At 36.6% G+C, this 27,033-nt stretch overlaps 1 protein-coding gene across 7 annotated transcripts in view; it reads right to left on the reverse strand.

Annotated features, from left to right (window-relative positions):
* Nucleotides 1–27,033, reverse strand: part of ANKS1B (ankyrin repeat and sterile alpha motif domain containing 1B) — a 444,006-nt gene that overhangs the window by 346,530 nt on the left and 70,443 nt on the right. For all 7 annotated transcript variants that reach the window (XM_064451622.1, XM_064451588.1, XM_064451615.1 and 4 more), the window contains exons 5-8: nt 24,483–24,558; nt 22,178–22,279; nt 13,703–13,813; nt 10,421–10,596 (exon numbers count right to left, since the gene is read on the reverse strand). In XM_064451622.1, the coding sequence (XP_064307692.1) occupies nt 10,421–10,596; nt 13,703–13,813; nt 22,178–22,279; nt 24,483–24,558 (465 nt within the window). The remainder of the gene's footprint in view (nt 1–10,420; nt 10,597–13,702; nt 13,814–22,177; nt 22,280–24,482; nt 24,559–27,033) is intronic.

Raw genomic sequence — 27,033 nt, forward strand, 5'->3', positions numbered from 1 at the left:
CAGAAACATCAAAAGCTAAAAAGTTCTAGAATGATGTACTCCTCATTTAAGGCTGCAGGATAGAAAAGAGTACATTTCAGTGTTCTTTCTCCTTTCCTTATTAACTTAGTTATCCTTCCCCTGGGTAAATATCTACATATGACTGAAAAATAGATCTCCCACATATTCAAGCTCAGGCTTTTTACAAATCATCAAAACTAATTTTTCAAGAAAGCAAAAATATGTTTTCAGAAATTAAAATCTAATGGTAGTTCAATGCTAGAGAAGTCCTTCATATTCCTTACAGATTTCAAACATTTTTACATACTTTATTGCTCAAATGCAATAAACCGAATAGGTTACTAAAATTTCACAAACATTTCTCAATCCTTAATGTTAACACTGCCGATCTACTTGAGGGGCATTTAGATTTTGATTAAGGTGCCCCTACACCGAGGCCCAGTTTCTACCTTTGGGCACCCTGCCTTGCCTCTAACTGCCACTCCAGAAGACTGTGTCTTTCCAAGTCCTTTGCCACATCTGCCATACCCATGTAGATGTCTCAGCTGCTGACCAGAACAGCACTAGATGCCTATGTTTATGCAACTGACTTGAGGGCTTATGGTGGGATTCAGCTGCCAAGCACAGGCATCCAGTGTCATTTTAGATACTACAGGGTAGCTGTTGATCCTTAAGCACTGCTCTTGAAGGCATGACTGAGCCCCTGTCAGACCCATGCAAAAGGCACTTTGTGCATCTACAGTGACATGAGATAACGTTAAGGCAGCTGGATCCCACCTTTGGAATTTCAGCACCCCTACTAGTGATACTCTGATCAAATAGGGAGAAGATTAATTTTAAGAGAGCCAAGGAAGATCGTGATGAAAAGAACTTTTTGTTCTCTTGTGAGGGAGAAGTTGAAAACCTCATTCTGGCTGGAACACTGGAGAAAAGTCTGAGGACGGGAGAAACCCAAGGAAAATGTAGGGCAGGAGTCTGTGACAGATCTTTGGCAGACCTCTAGGGAAGGTCAGAGCTTCAGGGAAAACACCTCTGGTAACTGATATCCTAGTAATAGCAAAATTCATCAGTCTTCCTCATGATTTGGTTTTGTAATAATATGACAAAGAGAGATATGAGGTTAATATTGCAAAATCACCTGCCTGGGTGGAAATCTCATGGTATTACCTTCTTTTTCTGTTCTTCAGAAGTGACTGAAATTCTCTCAAAAGAGCCCAAATGAAGATGAAGACTATAGCTTAAAAATAGGCATCGTATTGTACACTATTGCATACTCACAGGATGATGAACACTGACAGTATGGAAGAAATGGAAGAGACAAGTGTTCTGCTATACAAGCCTGCCAACATTGTACACTACGGCACAGGCAGCTCAGGGATGTTAGAACAAAATAATAATAATGGCACAAATAGGAATGAAAAAGAAGGTTCTCTAAAGCACTGAATAACACACACAAAAAAAAGATATTTAATTAAAGCAAATATACTTCATATTTGGAAGATGATCTCAAGATCAGTTCTGATAGAGTCCTCAGATCCTGGCTAATCCTGTTGAGATTAGTAGATTTCTTTGGTATTCATCTAAGTATAATGAAACAGAGGTTAGTCTTCAAATTACATATGTGCTCAGTACTACAACATATGACAGTCTCTGAAGTAAAATGGTGCTTGTGAAAAAATGCAGAAGTCTACTGTGGTTAATTTAATGAAACATAGCTGTCCAACAGGATTCTTGAGTAGACAAAATATTACTAATCATTTCCAGAGCACACACAAATTTACACATAGCTTTATAGCCATAAAGACAAACAAGCTCTTTGATCTGAACAGCTTATATTATAATTACTTTATATGGAAAAAATGCTACACCCATATCTGAGATCCTTATGTAAAAGAGATTTAGCCAAGATGAAAGAGTCCACAGCAGGGCAAGTGAAGTAGTTGGTAGCATGGCAAGACTTTAACAAAAAATAAACTTGGAAAGGCTTAGTCAGGAAAAAGAAAGCTTTAAGATAGAACAAGCCCGAAGTATTGCTAATTTCGGAAAGTGTACACAAACTATTTGTTCTTTTCTACTCTGTCAGATTTTACTATATAAGAATAAATGGAAGCATATATTCAGCAAATAAAATAAAATGCCTGTACATAAAAGCACATGTTCTGCAAAACATAGTAATACAGGGTCATTGCTGTAAACAACATGACAGATTGGAGCAAAAGGATTAGATACATTTAGGATTCACCAGTACAAGCTAAGCAACACAACAGCAGTCAGAGAGATTCATTTGTCTGTAAGCTATTTTCCTGCAAGTATCCGATAGTCAAGGAATTTGCCACACACATACATAATTGGACAGACTGGTTAAATATTCCAGAAAATCATTCTAGTGGAAAAGAACTAAGTATTTTTTAATGCAGATTAGATGAACTGGTGACTTGGCCAGCACCTTCCTGTAGTTACACTTCATTCCATGTAGTTTAAACCGTACTAAGTGTTGTCAAGATTCAGGATTTTATATTCTTAAATAAGTCCTATCTCACAGGGTATGTCTACACAGCACACTAGAGGATTGTCTAGCAATACTTCTACCAGAAATCGCAGCAGCAGGGAGCTGCAGGCTAATTTAGTTGGCTGTGAAGCACACCACCGGGCAAGATTTTATGCACAGAGTTCTACACAGCTGCTGTTAGGATCCCTCTAACACAGAAATCTTTACAACACTGTACTGAAGCGTAGCATAACCTATAGATACAAAAAATAACCTATTTTAATAACTATAGAACATACGTTAAGAAAGCATACATTAACAATGTCTGAACTTCCCTTAGCTAGGTAAACTACTTAACAGAAGGGACAAAAATTCATATGAAGTTGGTACATTTCACTCTCCTCCTTTGTACTGACCAGCTCATGTTCTGATAGAATTTACAAACGATTTTGTGTAGTAGCTTATAGCAAGTACAGACTTCTATAATGAGCAAGTAGAAATGTCTAATGAAAAAAATAACAGCAACAACAGTTCTTCTCAGGGGGAAATACCACTGTACAGTAGAAACTGGGACTAACAGATGGTTTTTAGTTGGGTGGTAGCTTTTAAAAACAATTTTTAAAGTTATGTAATCTAATCTTCAGAGATTGGGTAGACCTTTGCAACAAGGGAATCTTAAAAAGTAAGGTTTACATATCCTGGGAGATGGCCTTCATATTTTTATTTCCTACAAAAATAAGAGTCAGTATATGCACATAAAATGAGATTCATAACTGTACTAGGTCTAAGAGTTAAAGAGCAATTTAATACTAAATTCTTGCAGCGTCAAATTTGGCAACACAAATTATCTATGACTATCACATAAATTATCTATCACTATTATAAAGGGAGAATTAACTGAAGCACCAATATTGCAAACACTGACCCTCAGTAAAAGTCTCTACCTTTTTTTCCACATCATAAATACTTGCAAAATACAGCAAAGCTGTATTATCAAATTCAATAAAAGTTACTTATTAAATAAATTTTAAATTTATCTGCTTCTCTCCATGGAGTCCCAAACAATCAGGCCTGATTGTTTTACTATTCCTCAATGACTAAGTAACCAAAATTGTTCCTGAATACATTCTTAACGTATCCACATTAGTCAGCCATTGTATATATTTCTGGCTTGCTCATCATCATTGTCATACGGAATTTTGTCTCACTCTTTCAATACTGCCTATATGAAAGTGTGTGGTACTGTTAAAGGCTACCGATTTTGATTCAAGACAATAATCACTTCACTCCAGCATATTTGCTCACTCTTAGCCATTACAATATTTCACCCCAGATATTATTTATTTAAATGTTATGTAAAAAAAAAATCTGTATTATTGAATTCTTTACCTCAATAATCTTCAACAAATTCCAATGATCATTACTTTGTAAAATAAAATTCTTTTTCATATGTGCACTTTTTAAGAAAAACAATTGTTTTTTGCCTTAGAGAGAAAAAAACCACCTGAATTCTAAAGGACGATGCATAAATTTTATTCACCTCTAACATATTCATTCTTAGCCATCTTCTTTCAAAAAAACCACAATTCTATCTTTCAAATCTCCCCTTAGATGCAAATCAAACATGATCATAGTTTTATTGCCTTTATATACCCTCATCTTCTTGATTTTCTGACATAAGAGAGTAAAAAGTGAATCTTCTCTTTAAATATGTACCATCACTGTTTCCAACAATATAATACCTTTTTAAGGTTGTTTTTTTTTTACTCTCTCTTAATGTACATAAGTATCAACTTCCCTTTCTGGATGACAGAAGTAAGCAGAAATTGACATTTATACGCCTGTGATGAAATCCAAATCTTTTTCCTGAGACTACACAGAACCCTTCTTCATATTTAAATTTAAATTACTGCTGCCAGCCTTTATTATCTATTATATAACCACATTAAATTTAATCAGATATACTGCTGCAACTTCTGTGAAATCCCTCTGCAGCACAGTCACTATAATCCTACATGTTTTTACTATCTTCAGTTTTATTCTGTAAGCCAAAAAAAATAGGGGCACCTTATAACTTAACTTTCTCAGTATTTATTCCAGGTAATTAAGTAAAATCATTTAACACACTTTGCTGTTAACAACACAAAGGCACTTTCTGGAACTCTGTCTTCTTTAATCTAAACTCATGTCACATTTCCAAAGAAAGTAAGAAATTGCATTTGCACTTGCAAATCAATAAGGTAGTTTATGTATTATGCTTCTGAACACAATCACATAAATGTATAAGCAAATATTGGAAGCAGCCACCTAGTACACAAGATTAAAGGGGCTGACCTGAAGAAAATACCTCAATTTGGAGATTCACTTTTATTAAATGTATATGGCAGATTTTTATTATTTTAAAATGTTTCAGTTCAAAAATTCTCATGACCTCAAAAAATACGGAGAATAGTTATTCTTACTAAGTGAAAAGAAAACAACACTTTTCAAATTCATTCTTAAGTAAGGACTGGAAATATATAATAAACTTTCGAACTTTCGAACATGGAATAGGATGAACCTCTTGAAAGAGTCAACTTTAGGAAAAAAAAAATCATTAAAATACCAAATTCATGAAAAAAAAGATTGAGATGTATTGTATCCAATATGTATATCTTGTAAATATATATACACTCATACACACATATATAGAAGTGTAGAAGTTCTTAATACTATATTTTTTGTTTTGCAATCACAGGCCATCCAAAGCAAATAAAAAGTAACATATCATTCTCTGGTATCCACAGGAATTTTTTCTTACATGGACAAAAATATTTTCTGATTTTTTTTTTAATTAAGAAACACAATGAGCAAACACACTGCAATAAATGCACCATATTTCTGGTTTTAATATTACATTTAGAATAATTTGTTTTCACATGAATATATACACAGGAACCTCAAACCTGACAAGAAACCAGTATTGATGTAAATTAGTACTCCAAGGACAGAGGAATCTAAATTAAAGCAATTTACTTGCAGAAGCTTAGGAAGATTCCTCACAGCATACACTTTGACATTCTTCTGTTTGTTTTCCTGACACCCTTGATTTTTCTGGATCACTGCTTTGTAAGTTATACCTATTTAAATTTTCTTTCTTGTTCTTGAATTCACACAGATTGTTTGAGCACACGCTTGATGTGTAACCTCTGCATTATAATACACCTCTAAATTTAGCCTTGATATTTTAGTTTGTAGTTTAAATGTATAACATGATGCTCAATAAATTTTCCCCTTATAAGAATTACAGGTGTTTGTTTTTAAGCAGTTTGTATTATCAACCATGTTAAAAATGCATGACTTTAACGTAGCAATGAAAAAAAGTTGGAAAAACTCTTATACAAGATGGCTGCTTTTGTTCTTGAAATTACTGAGCCAGACTGCCATCTATTGGAAAATAATAAAAAAAAAAAGTGTAATTTAAAAAATATTTAACTGAAACTACTGTAACTTATTGTCAAGAGCTAATTTTGCTAGCAATCACACTTCAGAATTTAATTTTTTAAAAGAAATCGCCTAAGTTAACTAAACTGTGATACAATCAAGGATTTTCCTACATCTTTTTCCACCTCATGTTTTCTGGAACATGTTTTGAAGCACAGCTCCTTTTCTGACTTGCTGAACAATCAAATCCTAGTTATCTGGAGTGGAAGTTTTATATTTAGCAAACATAGAAAAACTGCAATAAGTCAGCACTGAACAATACACAAGCATAAAGCTTTCCCAGCTTGTCTGTGCAGCAGCTATCAGGGCTTTCCATGTCTTTGCATACACAGGGGACCTAAAGAGCGTATTCAAGTCACAGTGACCAAAATGGGGAAAAAAGGGCAGAAAGGAACTGGGAGTAAAAAAATCTATTAATCCACCATCAACCCCACCCAGTATACAAGCCTATGAGAAAAAAATGGGCAAGTCCAACTGAAATGATGCCTTTTTGGAGCTCTGAAGTAGCATAATAACTGACATTTCTAGTTGCAATATTATCTTCAATATGGCCTTTAATTTTGTGGAAACAGTGAACAGGGGGTTATTGATTGATACCTCATAATATAAATGTTTTAATTACTGGTGAACGTAGACTAAGAAACGGAATTGATGTTTTACATGACAGTACATCTAAAGTACATTGAAACACAGCCAGAGTTGCAAAATCAAGCACTGAAATTATAAAGTTTCCAGTGTAGCTTTACCTTGACTTTCTTTAGTTTATTCTTTATAACATACTCTTCAAACAAAAGATCACATTAACTTATTCTCGCCTGACTTTGTGCTATACAGTAAACAAGCATTCACAGCTGTCATCCTCTTCATTAATTGCCCTCCACATTCAGGAAGCTAACACAGCTTGCTTTTCCAGAACCCCAAAACTTTCCCAGTTTCCCTTTAAGCTTTAGGAACATTTTTACTCATGTCCAGATCTGTTCCTATTCACATCTACACTGTGATGTCTATTCTTATTCTCCTTACTTTTACTTACTGCTCCACTGTACCCTCCCAGATGTTCATGCCTTCCAGTCCTCAAGAACCTGCCCTTCAGTTTTCCTATTCAGCTCTTCCATGTCCTGAGGAAATTTAAGAGTTAAATGACTAGTAATTTAGAATTAAAGTGACTAAACCCAAAATTTTCATCCAGAAAGCTCTTTTTCAGTCTCACCTAACCTCAGAGTTGTGCAAACTCTGCTCCTATTTGACTTTAAAATACTATCAGCACATAAACCTCTGGTTTTGTTAATGCCTTGTGTCACACGTGTCAGACACCTGGTCAACAGAAACATATTAAGTAATAAAATGTTTAGTGTTTTCAAAGCAAAATTTGACAAAAAGAAGGAAGTTCATTAGTCTAAACATACTACAGCAACTTGCTAAGTGGCTGGATGACTAATGTCCAATAACTCAGCAAATGGAAGAATGGATTCAATTCCATCCTTGCCCTAAGAGTTCCAACCCACAACTTCTTCAAAAGAAAATGTAGTATTCTACAGGTGCTGTATCACTGAGCAACAAACAATGCAAGGCATCTGAGGCCAGAAAAGGAAGAGAATTTGCTAGTGACTAGGGATTCCTATGTCCTGCTGTCAGGATTGCGCTGGGATTTTTCCAGTGGTTGTAAAATCCAGAAAGAATACTGGAGGTGATCAACAGGCTGATGCTCAGTCCTTTTATTTGGGGACTATAAATGCAATGTTAAAAACCCACCCTTATGCCATAGAGAGAATTCAACCCTACTCTTCCACTTTCCAGATGGAGTCTTTTACTGTTAAGTTACTGCATTAAAAAGCAGGCACCCCCACTACCCTCACACTAAAGAAAAACAGGGAGCCCTGCTCTTTCAAATAAGAGAGGTTGGCACTTTCATTCAGGACTGCAGAAAGGAGCGTCCGTCTAGCTAGCATCCAGAGCCTGGAATTCTCTCCTGCATCTGTCTAAACCTTATTTAGCCAGAGCAGTACCACAGGTGATTTGCTTCTCTTCAGAAGAGCCAGCTGTTATAAAAAAAGACCTCTTTGGAACACACTCTGCTTCCTGATGCTTTCTCTCTCGCGTGCCCATGCTAGCCACAGAAGGCAGCTCCTGATGGTCCTTGCTCCAACTTACGAAGTTTTTGACCCACATGCTACTATTCCAAACAGAAATACCCCAGTTTTGGCCTCCTATTTCTCTGAAAAATAGCATGATGCAAAAAGTGCAGATGTCTCTTTGCAGCCAGTTCCTTTGCAGAATCCCCCCAAGGGTCACGAAGTGTCATGACCTGGGTTTTGGAACCTGTTCAGATCACTGGACTGCAGGAGAAGTTGAAAAGCCTGTACCAGTCATCGTCTCGGGAAACACCTCTCCAGGAAATTGCATCATCTGACACATTAGCAGGGACCTAAATTCGACACCTCTTCAGAGCTGATGCTAGCCCAGCAAATAGTGAGTAACAGAGAAGACCCCACTTACTCTACTGAGATTTTTACAGGAACTTCCCAGGGAGGAGAAAACTAAAGTCAGAAAAAGCTGCAAGAATCTTTCTCTTCTTTAATACATATCCAAGGAATGTATTTCTGACTCTCCATATCTATATATGTCTCCACTTCTCTCTTTCTCTCTATATCTCCACATTCTTATGCATAAATATTCATTTAAGTTTCTTCAGTCACCACCCTGCTGTCACACTTCTTCCACCACCATGCTTGCTGGTCCTGCCCGCAGAGTAGTTTCGTGGCATCCATCCTTGCACCCATTTTCAGAGCTAAACATGTCTCTTAATTTTAGTGCTTCTTCCCAATTACTCTTTGATGGCTCCTTACAGCACATGTGGGTTTTCGTATCACCCATGCACTATACAGGGAGTCTACAGACCAAGGGAAGGATGCATGTCCCCAAAACTAAAGACAGTGTGTCAAAACTGGGAACAACTTCCTTTTTGCGATGCAAGGCAGCCAGGTACCAACTGAACAGACTGAGTGATCTTAAAATACATTAAAATATTAAAAGGATGTTTTAGATCAAATAGGAAAATCCCACATCACAGCAAAGAATCCTCTCCATATAGGCCTGGAGAAAACGTGCTCTGCCCTGCACCCTGACTTCATGTAGGGAGTGCGTACCCATCATCCTGATTCTAGTTTTCTTTGAAAGAAAAGCTGGGTGCACTAGTAGGAGAGCGCCTCAACACGCGTTAAACAGTCCCCATTTTGAAGATTTGTTTTCACATCTAGTTCCATATATGAATAGACGAAATCTCAAGAAACATATTGCCTAATTTACCTTTGTATTTGCTTGCTACATGTAAATTAAAGATTTAGTGTCTGAATACTTCCTTTTCACATTGTATTTCATTTAGGTCTGTAAAAGTTTCAGTCTGAGTAGACAAAATTATGTGGATTACATTTTCTGCAAAACAGCAGCTGAGCAGATTTAAATAGCAGTTAGCACCTAAAAACAGGCAGACACTAGAAAGTTGTATAAAAATGCATAAATGGTTTCAGGACTTTGTTCAGACTGGCTTCAATATGGGTTATATATCTAATGATCCAAACATTTAGAAGGGCTTTACAAAAGTATCTACTGCATTTCAGGGCCGCTAACCATCTTTGTAAATCTCATTCTGTCTACATATATTGTAATAAATCCTCTAGAACATAGAAGTCCTTAACTTGCCATGGTTTTACCCACATATGAGAGCATAATTTTTCTTAACTTATGAAAAGCATTAATTGAAATTTAGCACTTAGCATTTTCCCTCAGTTCTGTGCTTTATTCCCTGGGCAATCCCATTTACTTACTTATTGAGAAATAGAATTCAATTAAAAAAGAAAAGCCTTGTTACACTGTAAAGAAAAAATGAATCCTAGAGCACTTTATTCACAGGATTAGTAGTAATGAAGTCATATTTTCAACTGTAGTTGGAAATCACTGAAGTATCACAACCACAACAATTTTCAGTATTACAGACTCAGTCTTCAAAACCATTAGGCTACTGGGAAAGCTATACAGTAATAAAATGTACAAGAATCATAACTGAAGATGTTTAGCTGCTTCTTTTGGGAGGCACTTCTGATCAGACTCTGCAAGCGTTTAGCCATTGGTACAGTACTGAGCAAACCGATTTCAACTGATTTCTCAAAAAACCCTTCCTTACACACCCCACACTCAAAAGAACAACTAACCTGAACTTTTGGTCATACTACTGGTGCCATAAAAAGCCATTCTGAGGTGTGGTAAGCAATGTCTTTGTAAAATAAGGGGAACATTAAATTCTAAATCTGTAATGAGCACATGATATTTTTTTTTTCCTATTATAATGCTAGACTTGTACTATTCTCACTCTTGCACTATTTCTTTCTTGAATGTGCCATAAATAAAGCAGATATAACTGAATATATTGTCTTTGTATCCCATCTTACTTACTACATTAAGCTTGGTTTGGCTTCCACTGGTCATAAGTTCTTCCTCTGATACTTTACTAAAATTGTCCAGATAATGGTCTGATATTGTATGAGACAGATCTTCAAAAGAGTATTCCTTTTCTTGGCACAATTTGATTTCATCTAAGAGCTTTGATAATTCTCCAGTCACAGCTTCACCTTTAAAAACAGACACACCATTAGTCAATAATTAGAATATCAGGGGTAAGTTATGCCTAAAAAGTAAATGCACATTCTTTAAATTTTGTTGAGTATCTGTTATATTCCATGCCTTATCATCTAAACAGTGATCTTCATGCACAACACTCCCCTCAAAAATAATGGCATCTCAATCCAGAATGAGAATCACTGGAGGTAATCTGCATACTTGTGCATTCCCCTATACCTTGCATTTAATTAGGATGAATTACAATATGTACTTACCCTTCCTCTGTTTCCTAATCCTGAAAATTGGCTAGAAATACCAACTATCCAAGAAGGTAAAATTAATCCAGGAAAGGAAAGTTTCTACAAACATACAAAATCAGTGTCCCATACTCTGCATCAGGTTCATGTTTGCTACTATGATCAATTTATAGACTACATGGTTTCCATAAACTGTAAGTAGGTTGGAACTGAGTTTCTGAGAATGCACATCTGTCCCACCAAAGTAGCTACATTTTATAAACAGTTATTGCTCACTTTCCCAGGATTAGATGGAATGGTAGAAGGATATACTGGGCAAAACCCACAAGTTTAAAACGTGTCCCTACAGCAGTCTATCAGAAACCCATGTTTAGTGTATTATGCATTGTGTTTTATATTTTCTCCTTCATTTGTCAGGCATCTTTTAGTTAAGAAATCTACCAGAAGAGTAAGACAATGGGCTTTAGATGTCTATACTACCTGAGGGCCACTATTAAAAACACTAGTAGTAATAAGTATTAGAAACACATTGAATGCTAACTTTTCTGCAAACAGCCCGCTGGCAGCAGCAAGGCTTCCAGAGTAAAAAGCTATTTGTTATGAACAACTGCATTAAGTTCTGACAATCTATTGCATATGTTACACAGCTACCTTCAGTAATAGCAGTGAAAATGTAAGTGAAAGCCAAGATTTTCCAGGGCAAATAAGAAACCCTTTCTCTTGACTAGGTTTACAAGAGTCATAGTGTTAAAAACTAGTTCTTAGACTTGATAAAATACAGAGATAATTGCATTTTACTCCATCTTTGGGAACAAAATGCTGAAAAGGAAAAACAGGGTGAGTATATTAAGCTTAGCATACATATAACACATATACGTACATTCATATAGCTAAAGAAGCCCCGTATAAGATTATATCTGCTTGATCCAGAGCTCTTTTTGTGTCATTTGATTTCATAGTCACTATTTGTTATGCTAGGTAAGCATAAATATTCTAATCTATTTTTTAAATCACAACTATGGCCAGTTATGACTGAACTTTTTATAGCTAAGACAGAAGCTGTCAATTAAAAGCATCTAATTGCCTTTTAATATTTAAGTAACAGAAATTTTGCATTCAAAACTCTTGTTACTCTTAGTCAATGGTAACTTTGCACAAAACTTGTAAATTAAACAAAGGTAAAAAACAGGTTGGTTTATATCCTGCTCTTTAATTAGAAAATTGAAATTATTCCAGATTACTATTAGAAATGAAAACCGGAAGTAAGATACTGAAATATTAAGAACTACTCCAAAATCATGATACAGTGCCCTAAAAAGAAACAGGACTACTATTTTCTACAGAATTATGTTCATGTCCCCCGTCCCACGTTCTCTCACATACAGCCTGCAATATTTCTTACTGGGCAAGAATGAATTCTGTGTGACAAAAATGGAACTGCAAGTGTGCTGACTGACCTGTGAATAACTGTATGTTAACTGGCTTGCTGATTGCTGCCAGAACAAATACATAAAAGACAAATTTTGCCTATTTTTTTCAGTGCAGGCACTAATTAAGGTCTCTCTCCTCTATCTAGTTACCTATTTTCATGAAAGTCACAGAAAGGTAATTGATACTACTATCCCTCTTCCAAATTCGGTTTAAATTATTTGAAATTAGATTGTCAGAGAATGGCAGACAGATGGATGGGAAGCACAATCAAGTACAATTTCTTTCCTTTAGAATCAGATTACCCAATAGACAAGCAAAAGCCAGCTAGCACTTTTTACAGTATTTATACCTTGAAAGTGGAAACACGAAATACGAGATCATGACCTTACTGTTAAGAAGTAAAACATATTTTAAAAATATTTATTACTTAATTTCAGGACAGACATTTCTATTGCAGAGGGTAGTTGACTTCATGATTCTACTAATCTCAGAGGAACTATTTATCTTCATACACCATATGCCTGGTAAGTACACCGATGGGAAAAATGAATGGAACTAGAGCATTTGTTTACTATCACCATGAAGATCATAATCTGGCATGCAGCAGTAAGCTTAGTTTTCTCATGAATGAAAACTCTCCCTGTAAAGGTGCTTATAAAAACCAACCAACCAATCAAAAACAACAAAACCAACCCCAAACATCAGTCACACCCACATCCCCCCAACAAAAACAAAGAAGAAAGGCTTAGTTATTTGCCACCAGTCAATTACATTTACTTTGGATGATTACAGAAGGCAGAAGTCAGGGTTGGTTCTACAGGAGGATGATTTTCATGGAAGAGCACGATGACAGCACACTCAGGAAATGCCCTTTTTAAGTGGCTGTGGTGTGTAAAGGGTGAATCAGAACATGAGATGAAAGCACATGCACACAACAGTGAGAGTCACGGTATATGAAAGATATGTTAGAAGATGAATGGAAGAGCAGTACACACATGATCTTTGAAAGAGGCACCCAAACATAACACAATTGGAAGAGGTACTCACTGGGAAAGATAAACTCAATTTTAACTTGAATGTGAACAATGCCTGCAGAGTATTTTGACATATCTAATATCCTTTTTGTTTTACTTGATTATGAAATGGGTGAAGTCAGCTAAATTACAAAGATTTAAGATCAAATAATGTAATACATTATAATCCATCAGTAAGTTGTCCTTTCTGAGAATACAGTTCTTTGCTTTCCTATATGACATGGATTACAGAGTATGTAGTCTAGATAGGTAATTCATGGTGGAAAAAATTTCTCAGTATCAATAACTTTCTTATTCTCTCTTTTCATTTTGTATGTTTGTATGAATGTGTTAGCAGTATAATTTTAAAGAGAAGTTCAGTACATCTTCTGTATTCACAGAGTACATGTATTTACTTTTAGCCTTTGGAGACGGAGGAACTTCTGGGGACAAAATGCAAGACTGGTGTTCTGCGCATTCCAATGGGCGTTCCTCTGAAACACTTGCATTTCCTGTTTCCATATATTCTGCAATTTAAAGATACACATACACTTAAACTCTTGGATTAAGGGGGTTTATTCCAATCAAAAGTATATTTGCTACTTATTTTTCATTAAAGCCTCTCCAATTTTTCATACTATAATTATTCACCTTGTAATTATTCATAAACATTCCTGCAAGGCAGTAATTCACTGAACGCATTATAAAACACTATAATGGCCAGTTCTTTAATCTGCTGAAACTGTTACAGAAATCTCATTGTAGGAGTAATGAATTGCAAGTATCCCCGTTTTTTTCCTGCCTCACTGAAATATCTACATAACAGTTCCATTACATTATTATTGTTGGAAGAGTCATCTTTTGTTCTAGATTTTTAGTCAAGATATTCAGGATGTTCACAGTAAGTAGATGCATTGATAGTGTTAAGAAAATAAAACATTCTGCTTCCAGCACAGAGATAGCACAAGGAAAAAAAATGCAATCCAAAAATTTAGTCAGAACTAGCAGTAGCAGTCTAAAAAGCAGTGTTCTAAAATTTTTTGTGCTTTTCCTCCGTAGAACTTCCTCTGTCCCACCTTCATGATGATGTTTTTATTAACAGAAAAATGTGGAATGATCAACATGCTAAGCTTCAATTTCATTACTATTACTTTTGTGCAAATATATACATTATTTTCATGTGCTTTTGTACACAGGCTAGCTCAATGGAACACCAAGACCTTAATGAATGTTATTGTAGGACAAATATTAAATAATAAATTAGAAATTAATTTATGCAATAGTGGCACTTTTTTCCCAGCAGAGTGACTGGTTCTCATTTCAGGCAGTTATTCTGCATCTGCATTCTCTTGATTTTCTGAAGTTGCTTAAACAAATTCTTTCTGATACCAAATAGCAACCACAACAGTACATCTTGCAACACACACAAAAGCAAACTACAAAAACTGCTTTCATCAATATCACACTGAAGAACCAAAGAGTTTCTGGGAAGCGAAATCTCCCTGATTTAATTTCTACAGTCCACAACACACTTGTTTAGCTTGCTGTTATTCCTGATTAAATAACAAATCCCAAAACCCAAATATAATCGGTGATAAAATAGACATCTGAGAAAATGAAATTGGAAATGGCAGAGAACAGCATGCAGTTTTAGAATGCTTTGCAGGTTGGTGGTTGTTTGGGTTTTTTTGGGGGGGAAGGGTGGTGGTGTTTGTTTGTTTTAAAAGAATGTATGATTTGAAAATATCATATATTAAGTTTGATGGCTGGCAATGTGTCATACATTTCTTTATATGAAAATGAGCACTTCCATTTTTTCGTGTAGTACAGAAAGCAAAGCAGCAAAGATGAGCTGTAAGAGACTATGAGAAAACCAGCAGCATGACAAAATGCTCTTGAATGTTTTCCGGCTCTGTCAGCTTTATTATTTGCCAAGTTAACATGCAAGATGGAAGAGAAATAAAAAGGAAGCTAGACCCACAGAAAAAAATAAGAGGAAAAAAGGAATTAATGCCTGAAAATATTTGCTTGATAATTCTGCAACTGTCCAAAGGCAAACCTAAAATGAAGTTCTATCAGGTGGGAGTGTTAAAATTATTGGATCAATACAGATATTATTAGGAAAGGAAATGCAGGGGAGATTGTGAAGGACATTAACCTTGCTGTCCAATATTCACATAAGACTGTGGTTTTAAAATAATACCCTATTTTTATTCTTTGTCAGGACCCACTTTCAAAACAATGCACTTACCTGCTGAAGGCTAGTTCTGAGGAGGAAGTTCCAAGTTCAACCTAAGTCTCATAAATGCTTACTTTAAAACCAGCAGAGTTCCTTCCAGGAAACCTCCACAAAATGCTCAGCATGGGGCATGGTATAGAGGTTTAGAACAGGCCAACAGTGTGCCATCCTTGCAAGAGTGCACCCTTAAAACTTTGGACTTCTGTGGGACTTCTACTCCTAACTTGGTTTGATACTACTAAAAACTCTACCAGATACGGACAAGACAAATAAAAACATGGACTCAGTTGTGAGAGGCTTATTGTCTAGGTAAATGTATATTTACCCAAAATATTATCAAAGAATCAGACACAAAACAGGTGATCTATGTCAAGAGCCATAGACAAAGTATACACAAGCAGTAGATTCTTTCACCACTAACCAAATTCTATTCACCTGCAGCTGGCTAGGAATTAATCTTCAAAGCCCACTCAAACTTACTGAAAAATATGATCCTGCTACCATCATCTGCTTTAACTACAATGTACTTGAGAGACTGCTCTGGATTCTATCCCTTTCCTCAAAAAAAGAAAGATAATTCAGAGCAAAGCCAAGTGTAGTCAATTACTCCACTTAATGACCAGAACCATTTCCCCAGCTGCAGTCTCAGGGTTTAGAGAAAAGCCTGTCATTCTTAGAAGAGGGCAGAGTAAAGGCTCTTTGGGACACAGCCTGTTAGATTCATAACACTTCCTTCACCAGCTTACTGTCACCCTGGTCCATGTTTCAAAGACTGGCATGATTAGCATGTAAGGGGTGAAGGAAGCAGATGTTAACACATGTTAAACTTAAGAGATGTTTCCTCACCGTACTGCTTTGGGAAGAGAGTATTTTACTTCTGTTGACTTGAATGGCAGATTACAGTTCTGTGAGGATTAATACTAAGAATCTCAAAAACTTTGCCTGCTTAGTAGCATTTTTTTCTACAGTTAGCTGACTTTAACATAGCCCCACTCAATCTAAATAGGGCCATGTGCACAAAAAGTAATAGCATAAAGGTGGTCACACAACAGTGGAAATAAGAGTAGTGGGGAATATGAAGCCAAGAAGGTAACAAGCGCTGGAGAGTTCAGTGGAACTGCAGCTTTCTGTTTCTGTAACACCAGTTAGGCCAAAGCTAAACAGAAGTGAAAGTGTTAACATGAAAGCAGGGAAACACAGGTGCCTCTCTGCAGAGCAGCCAGAGCCAGGAAGGTCAGCCATGAAGAGAACATGGCCCGACTCAGCTGGAGCCACTGCTGAACTTCCAGAGGCAGTAAAAGCTCAGGCTCTAGAGCACAGCTTGCTTTAACTTCAGCTCCTTGAGGATATTCCTCAGTGAGGTGAGAAGGTCAAGATTTTTGCTTTATTTATAAACCTTGGCTTTTGAAATAATGGCTACATTAGCCTCAGAGAATTTTTTACTTTTTCTGTAATGGAAAAAACCAAAACCAACAGTTGGTTTTGTTTTTTTTAAATGAAGTATGAGGTCTTTTCATTTTTGTTTTGAGACCCTACTTTGGCCATGCCATGGAGTGGATTTGCATGGAGGTACTCCTTAGAGTGACTTCCCCTAAAGACACCAAAAGCCTTTTTAAGCTCTAAAAAAACCCCAAATTTCACTTGAATAAAAATCTGAACACTCACCCTTTCAAATAGAAGGCTGTCCAAGTAACTAGATCAGAGGAATAAAACTGGTTTAGAAACACTCCCCTCCATGTCCCTGCAGGGGGACCCCTACTTCTCCTCTATTCTGTATCTTCCTGAAGGGCAGCCATCTTCAGAGTGCCCTGTACCCTCCCCAGGGCTCTCCCAGTATCTGGCTGAGTTTTCTGCAGCTGAATTGAATCCTGCCCCAGCCTATGAGCTCTCTAAAAGCTCCTCCCAAAACAGCTCATTTGCTCCCCTGGGAAGGAGATCATCTGAGGCTTCAGGATCTAATTCATCTTGTCTTTACAGCAGCAACAGTTACAGAAAACTGACTGGTAACTGCTGTCTTGCTAAGGTGACAGACAGGCTTGAGCTGAGATGGAGGCTGAGCTGACTTTGGTCTCCTAAACTTCAGAGGACAATTCTGAATGATTCAAGTTTGACTAAATCCCAGAGAAACCTGAAATCAATAGATGTTTAAGTTATTGGCACATAATTAGACTTCTGTGTACATGTTCAGGGAAGACAAATGGCAACCGGCACTCAAGTACTGCTATGATCCTGAAACAGGTAAGGGTGCAGCTAAACTTTCAGTCCCTAAAACAACAGCAGTTAATTCATAAACATAGTTAATACTCTACAGCTTTTCCACAATAGCCTATAAAAGGAGCTGAGAAGCTCTGAGGGAAGAAAAAAAGAGGGGGAAAAAAAATCGAACAACAAAGGGGGATTGAGATCCTAGTTTTTTTCATCTCACACAGCTGTAATTAAATCCTTGACTGGAAACTTATTCCACCCTTCCAGTGAGGCTGTCCTCCTGTACTCAAGGGAATGGAAGATCTACTTGTCCACAGAAAGAGAGGGAGAGAAAGAGAGAGTGAAAATACACAGAGGAAAGCCTGTGCTAATGACACCAAAGCTATTTAAACAGAGGAGAGAAGAAAGGAGTCCTGGTTCTGCAGCTGCTTATGCATTTTCCATTTATTAATAATTTGGTAACATCTACAAACAATGTTAGGTTCTTAAGCAGCTTCACCAGAAGATAGAGGAAACAAGCTTTTCACTACATCTTCCTCCATACTGTCTATGCAACAGAGCTTATTATGCCTTCCTGGGCTTTGTGTCATTTTTCATCTGTTTATCTACTATCTCCTTTTTTTTCATAATAACAAGAATTATGCTTCCAGAAATAGTAAAAGAGCAAGATTCTAATAGAGAGCCTAGTGGGCTGTGGAGAAAGAGTTGAAAGATGGTATAGCATGCACCTGCATCACGTTCACATGTGCAAAAACTAAAACACAGCTGGTCTGTTTAATTTTAGGCCTACTAGCCTTGGCAACATCCCTTTTATCTTCAGTGCCTAATTATAAAGCTCGAAGTGCCAACACAGTTAACTGCTTCAGCACTGAATCCTGCTGTTTCACTACATCCATGAAATGCATCCAGTAGACTGTCCTTACTTGGCACAGTACCCTAATTCTCCATTCTTTGAGTACATAATGCCTCAACAGCTATTTCTTCATTACCACATGAAGAATCTAAATTGTAATAAGTATTTTTAATTTATTTCAGTGCAACTCAGACCTGAGCAAGATGGGACATGTATGAATGGTGACGAATTAAAGCTTGAACTATCATTTCTAATAATTGCATCTATAATTAACAGGCAGTACAAAAACCATTCAGGAGGTGTATAGTTTACTCAGCCTTTTCCACGTTGCTCTTTAAAGTGATTTTGTTATTTATTTTCCTTCTGTCAGATAATGCACCAAAATCTCCAAGAAGACAGCAGACTTTACAAACACACAAAAAAAAAATTTTGCGGAAATGTCAATGACTATTTTCTCAGGATAGTGAGAAGAGATGTAAAGTAAAGAACACAAAAGTATCAGTTTAGTATCAGCTGAACTGATTTAATATTACTACCTCTATTAACTGCTTCTGAAGACATAAATTACTTTCTTCTTCAAAGAAGTTTCTCATAAATGTCTTCAAAACTAACTAATTTTCTTTCAAAACTTTTCTTACAACTCTGTTACCCCTCTGCATACAGGACAGACACTACTTATCAGGCTCACCAATAACACCAGCCACGTTATTTCCTCGTCCATTTCTGCCAGTCTGTTTATATGTATCTTTCAGCCTTTATTTTATATTTTAAAAGCTAATGTCTTGTGGCAGGGACAAATATTATGCTATATTAGTACTATAAACTGTACAGTAACACTCATGACAATGCAAGGTGGAAATTCTAAAAACGAGAACGCTAGGTGATAAAATCTTACTCTATCCTGGCAACAAGGTGAAAGAATCAATTCAATGCCATTGTGTCTGCAAAAAGAAAAAAACTAGGAAGAAACTTACAAAATCTGGTCAGTAATTATCTGACACCATTAATTTAATTTCTTTTTCTTACACGGCTACGTGAGGAGACATGTAAGCTTCTCTAGAGGATCATCTGAAGACAGGAGCTTTAACAGGAATGTGTTTGGAAGCCACTAACTCTCTCTCAGCAAATGCCCTTTCTTTGCATGGAATTCATTACCCACTAAAGTTGAACTCAAATACAGTACATTCAGGTTTCCCAAAATCCCAGTGCTTCAATGATTTTTCAGCTACAACAGCATAAATACCCACACTTCAGTGAAAAGTACACTCAACTGGCTTTTTAGAGGAGGGTAGGTCTCCGTATCATCAGCAGTGCTTGTACTGAATCCTGCCAGTGCTGATTTTATTTTTCAACTTCAGCTCACAGTTCAAACTTTATCATTGATTATTAAAGCCCCACTGAACCCTTTGCTGAAGAAAAAGAATCTCAGTGGGTTCCACAAGGGTGTTCTGAAGGGGCTCCTTAAATTTTCTTAAGACTCAATACGGCATCTTTGTAGACATTTTTAATCCTTGCACATCACTTCTGCTCTCTGAATGAGAGCAAAAATAAACAGCTGCTCATTACAAGCACAGTTTCATCATACTAATATGAGCTGAAAATACTATGCAGTCATCTTTATATTTTCAAGGCACACGTGAAAAAGATTGCATTTCAAAGCACCAAAAAGCCTTGAAATTATGTATTTCTTTTTTGTGGTAAAAACTAAGGGCAGATACTGATCCATCAACGTGACAAACCCTTGAGAGGGGTTTGGGTGCTCTGTTTTTCATAGAGCAAGGATACTTTGAAGAAACTTTGTTCATCAGTGGGGTTGAGACTGCAAGGTTATCGGACTAAGGAGAAAACAGAACAATGCAAAAATACTAAAATGAAAATTGGTTTAGATGGTGATGGGACATTATAATCAATCTTAGATTAATATCTGAAGGGTGATTGATTTGGATGTCTAAGAAAGTGGAAGCTCTGACTGACCCTTTTCTTGCCACTGAAGAAGTTTCAGTATGGTATTAACCCTCTCTTCCTCTACATACTGGTATGTTTACACCGCAGCTCAGTGAGGACATAAAGGCTGAAGGTTCACCATACAGTCTGAGTCAAATTAGGAATGCCCTTCTGCTGATAGGGCTAAGTCCTACTTCCCTTACCCATATCTTCCTCCCCACTTTTTGATGCACATTTCTGCCCATTACCTGGGACAGAGCTAACTCTGGGACCTGAATCATACAGGGGGCAAGTTCATTAAAACAAACAAATATACATTTATATATTATAATATAATATATATTTTATAATATTATAATATATAATAATATAGTATAATATGATCCAAACTTTTATTATTGTTACATACTATTAAATATAGGTAATATAATAAATTATATATTTTGTATATTATGGGTTCATTAACTGAACCAGATCACTTTGTGATCTCCTGTAAGCAGGGAATATGGAAGGGAGCGGTGTAGCTGGAAATAAGGGGGGAGAAAGGAGGGAATGGGGGAAAGAGAAAAGAGAAAATAGGAAGGAGGAAGAGAGGGAGACCTCAAGGCAAGCTGTTAATTCAGTTCAGCTATAACATGAACCTGCTCCTTAAGAGAATACTTCTCCTGCCTGCCTGCAAAATTTTCATGATACTCATAGGAGCTTTGTATCTTTGGTTTATCATCTCACTGGAAAACTTTACTGAAGCTGGCTAAAAAGTTTAGAAGTTGTTCAGAAAAGAAAAGCTGAAGGACACAGTGAGGCCATACGACCTCATTTTCTCTAGGAAGTGTTCTTATGAAATACAGTTATGCGTGAGACTGAAGTATGAGCTAAGCTCATATGTAGAACCACCACTGAACTGATTAAAATGCTTATTTAAAGATGGGAATAATCAATACAGGTGGAGATGCAGCAGTGATACCTGCAGGGAACTCCTCTGTCAAACACAGTTAATGAAAGACTAATCTGAAAATGCAGGGAACAAATTCCATTGAAGAGAAGGAATGATGTTTAACACTGAGTTATGTACTAGCTCATGCTTCATTACTTTACTGACTTCTTCTAGAGTAAACAATAGAGTTACATTAGTCTTACACCACAAAAATAAGACAAGGAATGAGTACAAACATATATACAAAAAAACTATATTATTTCGGCTATAATGGCAAGAGTTACTGCCTGCTTTAATTTTTTTAGAAATTTAAGGAAAACAAGAAAAACCTAATTAAATGTTTTGAAAATTTGTCATCAGCTTTCAGTCATAGTTGTTATTTACGAATGGATTAAGCATTTCAATTGTAGTTTACCATCACAATTTAATGGAACTGCAGCAAAATATTACAATATGTTATTTTGTAAAGAATGTACAAAGAGTAACTGTAAGTGACACATGTCTATTGTCAGAAAAAAAGGCGTTTACTCTGAAATTCAGATATTCAACCACTTGTTTTTGTGTATCTAGCAAACAAGAATTTTGCCTTTTTTAATTCAAAAGACTACTCTTTTGTATAACGAAATACTTAAAGAATAGACATTACTATATATCTTAATACTCCTCCATGCTTTTCTGATTTGTCCCTAACAAATGTATAACTGAATATGACTTACCTTGAAGTAGAGCTGCAATTTGGAGTGACTGCTGAGATGGATGTTCTTTAAGAATATCTAAAACCGTTCTACCCAAACTGTCCTTTATGTTGGTATCAATTCCTGAAAAAGAAAATGATCTGTGGTGGAATTTTTAACCCCAAGTACTTCTGATTATAAATGTGGTATACCAGACTCAATTATCTGGCAAATTGAATGCAAGCGGTTTTACAACTGTAGCAGATGAACAGCTGTGTTATAGCTGAAGTACAGCACCCATTTCTGTTTAAAGCTTGAGTAGCCTAAAATTCGCATGCTGACATGGATTGTTTTTATGCTTCTGTAACTCACGCGGATATAAAGTAAGCTTCTTAAATCAAATTTGGGATTATTTTAACAGACTATTCCTAAGAAACAGCCATCCTGAATATAATATTCTGTAAAGTCAAGATCTTCTCTGAATGTTTTTCCTACATTTCTGGATTCTAATTCTCCCCAGCTGCTCTGATTCACAGGAGATTTTCTGGTCCATAGTACCAGTATGTGTTTTGGGAGCAATACTGAAAAAGTTATTAACCTTAGAAGTTTTGTACTTCATGGTGACATGTTTGAAATTCATGCTCTGAGTAGACTGAAATACTCATATGTAGTATAAGGGCTGTGTGAAGAGCCAAAGCATTTCCTCACAGACTGTTCAGACGATGGAGAAATTGTTTGGCTCAAACTGTGAATGTAACCATAAATAAGTTTGAGACTTTTCCTGGCTAGGTCTCAGGGAACCTGTCATACATGATACTGCATGACTCTCCATCTTTGTCTTGTAGGCACTACTTTGGAAATTTTTGCTTTATAATAGAAGACTGAGGTTGTTTTTTAGTTTAGATATACTTTCATAAAAAGTAAAGGCATGAAAGGTCCTAAGGAATGAGATTCTTCTCAGGACACTGGGTAGAGGATATCAGAGGAAGCAGGATTTATAAGGACATTCTGGAAGCATGGAAGGATATCTCTACTCACCAGAAAAGGCTGCAGTTCTTGTAATTTCCTGACCTGATGGAGAATTTCCTAATTTGTTTTGTGAGAAAGAGATATTTGTTTTCTCACTGAAAATAAAACCAAAATATTGCTGGGCATATTAGCAGTAGCAGCTGATTTTCAGAGGCCAGAGACACCAACTTACACATTTCCTTTGCAGTAGCTAGTTCTAGCACCTTCTAAGTCTGATTTGAAGCAGAACTAGAGTAAAGGGGATTGTTAGATAAAAAAGGCAGAAGGTGGGGAGTGTTGCAGACGTGCAGAGCATTTGGGGTTGGAGATCACAGTGAAGATTCTACTCCACTGTCTTGTACAGTTGTACTCTGGCAGAGGCTATAATGTGTACTAACCTATAAAAGGTATTCTTTATCTGTGGTCTAAGGGCTTCCTAAGTTTGCGTGATGTTCTCCAGTCCTTCTTCTTTTGGGTGAATCAATAAAAAGGTCCAGCCTTTTAGAAGGCAGGTGAAGATCCTTCTTATTCATCCACACCGGAGAGAATCTTGGAAGGACCTTTTCTGCTGAAAACAGATCTCAGATCAGGTATGCACTAGCTGAGATTCAGATGAGGAGCTGTGAGTAGGACATACTTTCTTTTGCAATACTAAAAATCAATGAGATCCCTCAATGTAATGGAAGTTCACGTATCCCAGAGAAGTAATTTCCAGATATTTTCATTTTTATTGGTCTTCTCATTTATCTTAGAAGACAGTTGTTTAGATGAGTAACTTACCTGCAACAATTCCGAAACTCTTATTATGTAGTAGATGGATTTGTTGGAACTCTAAATCCCCGTTCTCCTGTCCTTTCAGGGCAAATGCAGTTCTCAGAGACACATTACCTTCCCCTTTCTTCACAGGCACTCAAAGTTTATCCAGGAAATGCAGGAGCAAGCAGGATGGTGTGTTTGTTAGGAATAGCTAAGTGAAGGAAATGTGAACACGAGCCTTCTGGCCTCTAGATCAAAGAATATTCTTGGCTGTCTTTCAGAATGAATAACAAAATTTTATGTAGCCATTTTGTTCTCAGAATACATTTATTCTCTGAATACAGTGGCATACACTGAGTCATATATGGAATTTCTGAGTCTTAGTGAAAACATTCCTTTTGTTCTCTGTGTACAGTAATTTCTTATTCTAAAAGAACACTGCTTCAAGGAGAGGTACATGTGATTAGATTTGCAAAGGCTGAGAAAGATAACAGTAATTGGTATTACCAATATTTGAGGAGGCATACACCAGATTAGGAATATTATGGATATTTGTTCAGTGTTTCCTGTAAATTAGATTTACCTGTTTCAAGCAAAATGCGTACTACCTCCACCTTTCCAAATAGGGCTGCTTCATGTAGTGCACTCCCTTTTTCTGTCTAGAAAAAAATATATTGTGACATTTAAAATGCAAATTAAAATACCAATGAATCCTTTTGAAAAGAATGAATTTAGAAAAGAAGTATTTATTTTTTCCCCTCTATTTTATCTATGTGTACATAAAAAACATTGAATGGGCAAGAACAAATATTACCATAATTTTTTTATTATTCAAGATAACAATATAAATGCTGTCAGTTCTACTAGAAAAATTAATAACTATATAATAAAATATAGTAGGGATGCTACACAACTCCCAATTAACAAGCCTGCATTTGTGTAAAATTTCTAAACTCCTATTACAGGCAGTGAAAATGTAGTCAATACCATCAGTGGAACATAGCTGTTCAGCAGAGTCAGCCAGTTTACATGTGGACATCTACACTTAGGTGCTTTAATCTGAAACTGGATCATACCCCAGAAGGTCAATTCAGTTGCCCAGTGAGAGATGCCCTAGGGATATCCCACCTGGCCTCCAGCTGACTTTCCAGCTGATGCTGCATCATATCTGCCCTATACAGATGTCTTAGATACCCTAAGGCACCTCCAACAGCATTAGATGTCTATGTTTAGATCATTAAATTCTACCTTAGATGTCTGTGAACCTGATTTTGCAGATTTCTGTGACACAAAATTATTTGTGAATGGACTTTTGCTCAAATAAAATTTACAGTACTGAAAAACAAACTACCTCTCTTTACAAGCTACTTTTCTTAGTATTTTAGACTGCTGACCATTACTGAAAAATCTGAACAGAATCTTTCTATACAGTAGCATTAGCACCAGCTAAAGCACTACTAGATCCCACTGAATCTGTCTCTTCTTTTTTTATATAGTAAATTAGATTTTGAGTGGTTTTTTTTTTTATTTACGGGCAAATGCTTGAATTTGTTTTTTCTATATTTTATCCAAATGCACCATTGTCATGCTTGCTATGGTGAAAATACTTTAAAGACACACACAAAAAAATTAACACTGAAATAAAACAGTGATTCATTTATTAGCTGTATCAGAATGCACCAATGTCACAGCAATGCAGTGACAGGATATTTAGAAGTAATCAGGGATCCTGAGATGGGATATGAACACACAGTAAGTGTACATATGTCCTACCAATTGAGCCTGAAAACTCTTTTTATGTCCATGATAGGAACACTCACTTTTTATCTTTCTTCATACTTAGTACATGGACGTATAAAGTAGGGCATGCCCAATGTCATTTACATCCAGCACATCAGGTATACTAACAGTATAATGGAGAGGAGAAGGAAGTCAGTAAGAGAGTACATATATGAAATACATATCTCAAAACAATTGCTAATGTTCCCTTTTTCAGAAGCAATCCAGATGAACATTCACAGGCTTATTCTGAACAAGAAGATTAAATATTCAGATTTACTCAGAGATGGTTTCAGAATCCTTTGCTCAAACAATATCTACAGGAGTTTTCCAGTAACTCTAATTGACTTTAACGTTGCAATGACATTGTGCAACCACAAAGGTACACGCAGAGCTTATGGTGCAGATCAGAAGTTTCTGGGAATGAAAACAGTTCTCAGAAAAGTCACTGATAGCTATAGGTCTGATTACTGAAATAGGCTAGACATCAGCAATCTTGAAACAGGCTTTGACCCAGCCTATTATCCTCTTCGGTATTTGTGTGGATATGACATTTCCTTTGCATCGGTCACTTACTCATATGAATAAAGCTCAAGACTATTGGGTTGACTTGGTACTATTAACATAGAGTTCCCTATCATTAAGGATGTGAAGTAAAGCTTTGACTCTCAAAATATTTGACTTTGGAGAGACAGGTGGTAAAATTCAAAAGCCACAATGGGGAGAAGTTTGGCACAGTAACCTGCCAGAGAGGAACACCAGAATATGGGCTCAATCACAACTGATCACTCACTATTTTGAGAAAAGAGAAATATGTCTCTCATATTTGAACTTATTCACTATAGTTCAACATATTCATTCTGTCATATCTGAACATGTGCCAGCAATGTGTCCTTGCAGCAAAAAAGCTGGGCTGCACTAGGAGGAGTGTTGCCACCAGGTCAAGGGAGGTGACCTTCCCTTCTGTTCTGGGAGCACTCTGTACAGTTCTGGGCTCCCCAGTACAAGACACAGAACTACTGGGGAGAGTCACTAAGATGATTAAGAGACTGGAGCATCGCTCCTGTGAGGAAAGGCTGAGAGAGCTGGGACTGTTCAGTCTAGACAACAGAAGACTCTCGGGGATCTCATCAATGAGTACAAATATCTGAAGCGACTGTGTAGACTGAGCCAGGCTCGGTGGTGTCCTGTGACAGAAGAGGTAATGGGGAAATCCTGAGGTTCTGTTTGAACATAAGGAAAGAATTTTTGCTGTGCAGGTGACAGCCCTGGTACAGGTTGCCCAGGAAGGTTGTGGACAGAGTCCGGGGCAACCTGTTCTAGGTGACCATGCTTGAACAGGGGGGCTGGACCAG

Source organism: Phalacrocorax carbo, chromosome 1, assembly GCF_963921805.1.
Source record: "Phalacrocorax carbo chromosome 1, bPhaCar2.1, whole genome shotgun sequence".
Lineage (NCBI taxonomy): Eukaryota > Metazoa > Chordata > Aves > Suliformes > Phalacrocoracidae > Phalacrocorax > Phalacrocorax carbo.